We start from the raw sequence: 8,299 nt of genomic DNA on the forward strand, positions 1-8,299 counted from the left end.
GACACTGCAATGTCTCACCAATTGACATGAGGCCAAAAATAAAGCTTAAATGACACAAGGACACGCAGCAGGAGTAATAATCGTTTATTCGACACATTCTCTATGTGTTCCTTATAGTGTACGACTTTTATAAGTCGTTTCAATTTATGCGGCTCCAGACACATTTGCTTTTTATTGTATTGGTCCAAAGTGGCTCTTTCAACTCTTTGGGTTGCCGACCCCTGGGCTAAGTCATCAAAACGATCAGAATCAGGTGTCTTAATCATTTATGAAAGAATGGGCCGCTCTAAGGATCTCAGTGAGTTCCAGCGTCGAACTGTCATAGGATGCCACCTGTGAACCAAATCCAGTCGTGAAATTTAATTGCTCCTAAATATTCCACAGTCAGCTGTCTCAAAATAAAATAGAAGAGTTTGGGAACAACAACAACTCAGAAGTGGTAGGCCACATAAACTGATGGAGAGGGGTCAACAGACGCTGAGGTCGTCAACTTTCTGCTCAGTCATATGCTACAGAGCTCCAAATTTCATGTGACCTTCATATTAGTCCAAGTACAGAACGCAGAGAGCTTAATGGAATGGGTTTCCATGGCCAAGCAGCTGCATTACCAAGTGCAATGCAAAGCATTGATGCAGTGGTGTAAAGCACGCCACCACTGGACTCTAGAGCAGTAGAGAGGCCTTCTCTAGAGTGATAAATCACACTTTCCAATCTGGAAATCTGATGGACCAGTCTGGATTAGGAGGTTGCCAGGAGGACGGGACATTTCAGACTGCATTGAGCGTATGAAATTTGGTGGAGGAGGAATGATGGTGTGGGCTTGTTTTTTAGGCCCCTTAGTTCCAGTGAAAGGAACTTTGAATGCTTCTGGATACCAAAACATTTTGGACATCTCCATGCTCTTGTGGGAACAGTTTGGAGTGGAACCCTTCCTCTTCCAACGTGACTGTGCACCAGTGCACAAAGCAAGGTCTATAAAGACATGGAGGACAGAGTCTGGTGTGGATGAAATGCACAGAGTCCTGACCTGAACCCCATAGAACACCTTTCGGATGAATTAGAGCGGAGACAGAGCCAGGCCTTCTCTACCAACCTGACCAATGCGCTTTTGGAAAAACGGTCAAAAATTCCTATAAACAGACTTCTCAACGTCTGTTGAACCTTTGCAAATTTTTACCATGTTACCACAACCAAAAGTTACCTCTTGCCATAAATTCTCCTTATAAGGACTCCTAATTGACCTCAGCTCCAAAAACTTGTTTTATTATCTGTAAAATCGCTTTGAATTTTTTTAGGCGTATGTCTTGGCTCGCTAAAATCTTTCTAAGACTCAAGTCTAAAAGAAGAACATACAGGAAGACTCTCCTTTGAAGGCATCTGACAATTCTGGTTTATGTCTATGAAGATGTAAGGGTTCTAAAGCTTTGATAGTAACCACACCCAAGGTTTGTTTGAAACCAAACGTGCCTCTCTCAGTAAGGCAGTTACATTGTTTGTGCAAACCTCAATAACCCGTGCTCTCTGATCTGAATGTTCTGAAGGATTCTTGTGAAGTCAAAAATGGAAGATTGCACCATCTTTTAATACCTGATGATGTGTTCACTAATAAATACCATAGCACATAATTAGATTTAGATCACTTTATCTAAAATTCAATCTCTGAAAAATTTCCCTGTGGCCTGTCCTTAAGCTGTCTAGTAACTCCTACTTGACATGTAAACAGAGAAACGTCTCCCACGGGAAACTGATTAAGGATTTAAGTTCAATCGGGTACAGAGAAAACACCTGAAAGCAATTTCTTTGAGACACAGTTCATGCACATCCTCGCACAGCACATGCTTCCTTCATGATTCAACCCACGGAGGCGCAGACCCGTCACAACAGAGCAATTGTTGTGGAGCGTACACCCTGCTGGCCAGCATTCCTGTCCTGCTATTTAATTCTACAAGGCTTAGGGTTAAGTTTCCTGTCCGGCCAGATGGGAGCAAAGCAGTGCTGCTGGGTGACTTGTATGTATTTGATATCAGGATTAGTCAGTCGTGAATCCTTGCCTTTGCCATCTGAGCTTGGATGCCACTTGTCTTCAGGGCAGCCACGGCCTTCTGAGCTGCAGCAGGACTGTCAAAGTCCACAAAGCCATATCCTGAGGAGACAGTGTGGTTAGGTGTATGTTTCACACATGCAGTTACACTGTGTTGCATCTCCTTCCAACCATTGATTAAGGGTTAACAAAAGCCACAATACAATACTATGTTGTACAGAGCTGATTGGTTGATTAAAATGATGGGATATGCACTGAATTTGTCCGATACACAAACATAAGTGTGCTTTGATTGTGTGAGTGGATGTGGCTGAGAATCATGTGACCACCTAGACAAAAAAGAGCTGAGCATGCAGATGCTAGAGGCTCACGTCAGCTCTTTGTCCTGGTGGGTACAAAACAAGTTGAACCTTCAGTGTCTTTGTCTGACCCAAACTCTGTCTTTTTAAAATCTGTGATGGAGATTTGCTGGTTTCCCCGCCAACGTCCTTGTAACGTGACCTGATTTTGACCAAACTTTCACAGCTGGGCAGATAAGCCTAATGTGTGGTAATAAAATACAGAGGGATTTGTGGTTAAATTGATGACTTCAAGGTTCTCCTGCTCCATCAGCACCTCACTGGTATGCAATCATTGAGTATCAATCCTTGAGACAAATCCTTGGTCTACATTGTAAATATAATTAGTAGCTATTGTTTTTTTCATTGGTATTTTTCAATTTATGTGGGTCTGAATTTGGAATGAACTTGGGCTATTTCCATTGGTGAGAACATAGTCTTTTGCAGCGACACTGTAAACACAAATCTGGTTTTCCATTTTTATTCTTTTGGCTAAAATGAGGAATATCATTAGATGATTGTTTGAAAATTTTATAGACAATTATATATTACATTATCAGACAGTGGCAACACTTCCAAACTTTACTGTAAGCTGTTAAGGCAGCTACTTCATTAACAAATTGGATTAGGACAGAAAACATATAAGGTAAGAGTTACAATTCATTGATTAGAACTTAAGAGCCTTTATCATGCTATTCTTAAGCCTTTCAGACTAAACTATATCCATAAATATGATAATAAATTACATTTGGCACACTAAAAAAACATTTTTTTATTGAAATAAGAGTTGTTTTCGCAAACTCATTTTCCAACCAGGAAGTAGGACGCCTCTGAGGCTCCGCCTTTTGCTTCTTGTGGGTGCCGCCCATTTCATCACATAATTCTCTGCAGCATGTTTGCGTTTTGTCCACAAAAACAAACAACATCCAAACTTTTGCAAAGATGGATGTATATATTGTGCATATAAAATGGAAGCATTTTCTTGATCACCACTAGCTCCATGGAGAAAATTGGTGTGTTAGCCGTGGGGCGGTGCTGGCAGCACAGACTCTTCCTGGAAGGGGCTGTTCCCCACTTCCATACAGAACAATGCGACACTCGTTTTTGTGGATTGGAGAGCAGGATTTTAGAGGAATGAGAGATGTGTAAATGGAGCAAAACATCGCTTTGGGGTTGCTTTTCATGAAGAATTAACATAATAACAGACTTAAAAGCTCAAAAAGTTGATTTTGCATGATAAAGACCCTTTAATTTAAAGTCTAAGGCAATTATTGTGTTTTGTACTTGTGGAAATATAAGCCTAAAATTCCTGAACTCCAGATTTTTACAAAAGGACCACGTGACCCTTCTTAGATTGAAACAAAATGAAAGATTACTGCTATCGTTTCTTCTTCCTGATTGATAAGAAACATACATGCTCTACCAGACTAAAACACTGTTGTTTGATCAGTGAATCAGAGTGGTAGCACGGTACAATTTACAACAACAGGTTTATTGTTATTTATTTTTTGTTTTTGTTCAATATTCACAAACATAGTGGAATTTATCTTAAAATATTTGTCAGATTAGGTCCTTTTACCCAATAGTACCCAAGACTGAAACCTGATGCACTTTCTAGGGTTCACAAGTTAAACAAAGCCATCAATGGGGTCTGTTTAAACTTCAGTGGGATCCTTACAAGATATTTATCATTGAAACTCTTGGATTGGGTGATGATTCAGGCATCCTGAGGAGAGTTGCAACTGCACATAATCTGAAAGACCTTTTTTTTAGTCAGGTTGGACAGCCTACTACAGTTGGACCAGTCATGGTGCTCAACAGGAAGAGGAAGAATTGGTCAGCCATCCCAGGAAACATGGACAACAATGACACAAGGTCTGCTGCTTAAAATAGGTAACATTCAACAGCCCGGCTTTCCATTTCCTGACTTCTCCATATCATTGGCAGCCAAAAAAACACTGAATGGAGGACGTTCACACACCTTTACACTTATTTGTAGTCTTGTCGAGAATGGCTTTCGTTGAAATGATTTTGCCATACCTAAAGGAGAAGTAGAGAGTATTATTAATGCTATGTTTCAGGAACAGCCAGTTTTAAAGCACACAAAGAGAAAGAGGGTTGAGCAACAATCCATGACATCACTGCAAAACTATGAGAAACAGGAAGTGGTTTCGACGCAGTGCTGAAAACTCCACTGTGAGTGCAAAGCACTACTCTTAAGCAGTCGCTTCTCTGCAGCCAAACTAAACCACTGTGTCAAACAAGGCGCTGGATCTCTTACTGCACTGGTAAAGTCCCCGTGCTGCACATACAACACCTTTTATCATGTGTTATCTAAAAATAAAAGCTCTCTAATTGGCCTGAAATTACCATTTATGATGTAATGGTTTAAAATGTTTTTACTGACAGATTCTGAGGGGAATTTCAGCCACAGTTTTTAAATTAGAAAGAAAAACAAAACTTATAAAGTATTCCTTTACACTTCTACTGTTAAAGTTAATAAAGTCAAAGTTAATAAGGTGAAAACTTCAGACTGACTCAATTAATTTATTGATGTTTTTATTCAAAAACTAAGAATAACTATTTATTTTAAGACTTAAAATGGTAACATTAGAATGATTTGGATTGTTACTAAATAATTGGATCTCTTGACAAGAAAAGTCAAAAAGAAAAATGTACGATTAGAGCCACCCTAGATACTAAATCAGGTTAAAGAGTAGGAACTGATGACCTCTCTGTCTTCCAAAGTCTAATCCCAAGTCATGAGCTGAGGGCATGTTTGAAGCACTCTTGCAGAGTCAGTGCAATGCATTCACTCGAGTAAGTGCATGACTTATATATAGATTTAACATGTTTAAAAACATTTGCAACACCTTCAAAATGTAAAGCATGTTAGTTTTGCAGAATGTAGAACAGATGTTTCTGCATGATTCCAATATATTTGATTCTGTGTGAATCAAATATGGGTCATAGATTTAAAGAAAATGCTTTAGAAATGGTCTTTAAAAGTCAACAAATGTGAGAATAACCCACACAAGATGAATTATTCTCAAAGTCCAGACATTTAAAGACTTTAGCAACAACATGCTGCTGCTTAGGCCACTGCAATTCACATAGGTAGATGTTTTATTGATAATAGAATTGTAGGAATACCAGCTAAATGTCTTTTACTCCCCTAATGCTTCCAGCTGAAGTTTCCTCTGTGATTTTGTGATCTTTCTGAAATCTTAAACAAACTAGCTATATACAGTTGCTGAGTCTGTTTTGAAAAATACCACACCAAATTACAACTACAAACATAAAAATGTGTTTTTTAAGTGGTAGAGGGTTCACATATTAGCTCTTTTTGCTCCAGTACTCCCAACACTATATCAATGCATGAACCTCTTCTGCAGGTAGACATATGCTGAAGAATATCAATCCCAGATCAATAGAGGAAAAGAATGAAAGGAAGTGCAGTACTCACGTCTTACAAAGCTTGACCAGGTCATGGTCTGTGGTTGAAGGGGACAAACCTCGGATGTAGAGGTTTGTTTTACTCAGCTGGTCCCAGCCGCCGCTGCTGTTGTTGGTGCTGCTGTTGGTGCTGGGGCTGGGCGGAGCCATGGGCTGGGACAGTGGAGCTGCAGGTAGCTGAAGAAGAGATGGATGCAAGATGAAGAGCAACAATTTCACTCAAATTCACTCAAGAAGACACAGAACTCTGGATTATCACATGTCCACAACAAGGACAATCATCCCACCGAGATCCAGCCATACATTCATTTACAAACACGCTTAGTCCCTTTAGGGGTCATAGGGTCACTGGAGCCAATCTTATCCAACATTGAAGGTGAGCTACACCCTGGATACCCCACAGGAATCACTCTTCCGAATATTAGCGCAAATAACAGATACTATCTGGTATATGTAGAGTTTTTTCGTTCTTTTTTATAAGATAGGGTTACAGTTTCTCCTCATCATCCGAAAGTCCTCATATTGCCACTTAAACATCCTCTTTCATCTAAGGGCCAAAGAAGCAAGCAGACAATAAAAGCTTGTTGTCTGTAAAATCTTTCCCCCCCTTCAGGCTCCCTACCAGACCCTAATTATCCCTCAAAGCACCCCCTCCGTCTGAGGAATCACTCGCTGAAAGGAAACTGATGGAATCCCAAGCATGCAGTGATGACAGGATTGAGCAATCTAACATCATCCCTGAGGAGCTTCTCTTGTGACCGACTTCTAAACCAGCTCACATGCCTTTAATGTGAAGCTAATCGGAGGGGTTTGATCCCCCCCCCACTCCCACAACCTGCAAACAAAGTGGTTTATTACATTATTATAACTCCAAAATATAGGATAATAGACTAAAAGTAAAGCTGTGTGCCTCATTAAATAAAATGTAATGTTTGAAATTACAATTACATTACAACAGTCAGAAAGCTGTCTACTTTTTCCCAAAAGTGGGATACATGAGTAATAAGCTCCTTTTCTCTCTGTCTTCATGGGAACGCCTGACAGCCCAGATGCAGGACCATGAGAGATTGAGATGGGGAGAGGATGGCAGCTTATCAGGCAGCTCCAGACCAGCAGGGCCCGTCACGAAGTCTCCGGAAATACACGCTGGGTTTCCAGTAAAAGGCCTCGCCCATGAAGTTCAGGCCACAGGATAATAACACAAGTAGAAGTGCGAATCTTTTGCCTAAGTTTATAAGCAATTAAATAAGACTCATTTGTGCTGATGATAACTCCAATTTACGACTTTACACCTAAAATGATACATTTATCAGAGCTGATGGGGATTTGTTTGTGTCCAGCAGTTTGGTTCTGGACGGTATCCTAAGCTGTGCAGCAATGACTCCTGGGAAAAAAACTCGATATCTGAACATAATTAGCATAATTTCTGGTACTTTAAAAACCAAACGTACACCAAAAACGATTTAAAGCTTATTTTAGAGTAAACAGCTGTCTAAAACTTCGACTTCTATAAAGTCTGCTCAGTAGACGTCTCAAATTAACAGTCAAAATATGAATATTTACCTGTTTGCGATACGAAGTTCTAGGTGGGTTTCCAGTGTTAGCAAAAATCATTCTCACTTGGAACATTAAGTTCAGAAAAAAACCTTCGGAGCATCAAACTCTCAAGTTCAAACTGAAAGCGGCTAGCAAAGGTATCCTTGTGTGTTTATTAATGGAGAAAAACGCGGCTTCTATGCTCGGTGGGTGTATACATATTCCCTGTGGTCGAGGATCCCGGCGGCAGGAGGCTCCGTGAATTGTCCCAGCTTGGGTTTGTCTCCCAGCCCCGTCGGCTCTGACTGGCGGCTTCATTGAATCGCAGTCGCCGCTGCGCAGCCGTGACGCAGCTGCCATGGGCGGAACCATTCGGTCTCTGCGGAGGGGGGTGGGACGGGGCAACTTCTTCATGTTTAATTCACATCAAAAGGGATGATTTAAAGTTGGTTTTTATGAACAACAAAAGAGTAAAATCTGAAGTGTCTCTTCTAACATTAACTATAAACCAAAAAGTTAATATTCTTTTCTTTTGAGTTCAAAGATAAACATTGCATGATCCACCTGGGTTAGGGTATTATTAATTGGCTAAAGAAGTCTTGGCAGTAAAAGTACACTAAAAACATACAAAGATACCTCTTATTAGATATTATTGCGTTTTTGGGGTGATTTGCTGTTATAAAAAGCAACATGTTTTTATGGGTGAGGACAGGGGCGGAGTTTTGTTGGATGGGGCTAATGGAGGCAGCTACCCCCAGCAAAACTTGCCACACCCATTTTTGAGTCAATATTATTGACAAAGATTAAGAAAAAAAATCAATAAAAGCTTCTTATGAAACTCACTCCAATGAAAATGATGTTTTGCGTTTTTAAGTGTTTTTCTCATTATGGAGGACATAAATAAAGATAATCAAGATTAAAGATGTGT

At 40.1% G+C, this 8,299-nt stretch overlaps 1 protein-coding gene across 1 annotated transcript in view; it reads right to left on the reverse strand.

Moving 5' to 3' along the window:
* Nucleotides 1–7,699, reverse strand: part of LOC112155046 (RNA-binding motif, single-stranded-interacting protein 1) — a 19,670-nt gene extending 11,971 nt beyond the window's left edge. Inside the window, exons 1-4 of the mRNA XM_024286418.2 lie at nt 7,399–7,699; nt 5,846–6,012; nt 4,361–4,419; nt 2,052–2,143 (exon numbers count right to left, since the gene is read on the reverse strand). Coding sequence (XP_024142186.1) covers nt 2,052–2,143; nt 4,361–4,419; nt 5,846–6,012; nt 7,399–7,464 — 384 coding nt within the window. The 5' untranslated portion in view covers nt 7,465–7,699. The remainder of the gene's footprint in view (nt 1–2,051; nt 2,144–4,360; nt 4,420–5,845; nt 6,013–7,398) is intronic.
* Nucleotides 7,700–8,299: the final 600 nt, after the last annotated feature.

This window comes from Oryzias melastigma, linkage group LG21 (assembly GCF_002922805.2).
Source record: "Oryzias melastigma strain HK-1 linkage group LG21, ASM292280v2, whole genome shotgun sequence".
Lineage (NCBI taxonomy): Eukaryota > Metazoa > Chordata > Actinopteri > Beloniformes > Adrianichthyidae > Oryzias > Oryzias melastigma.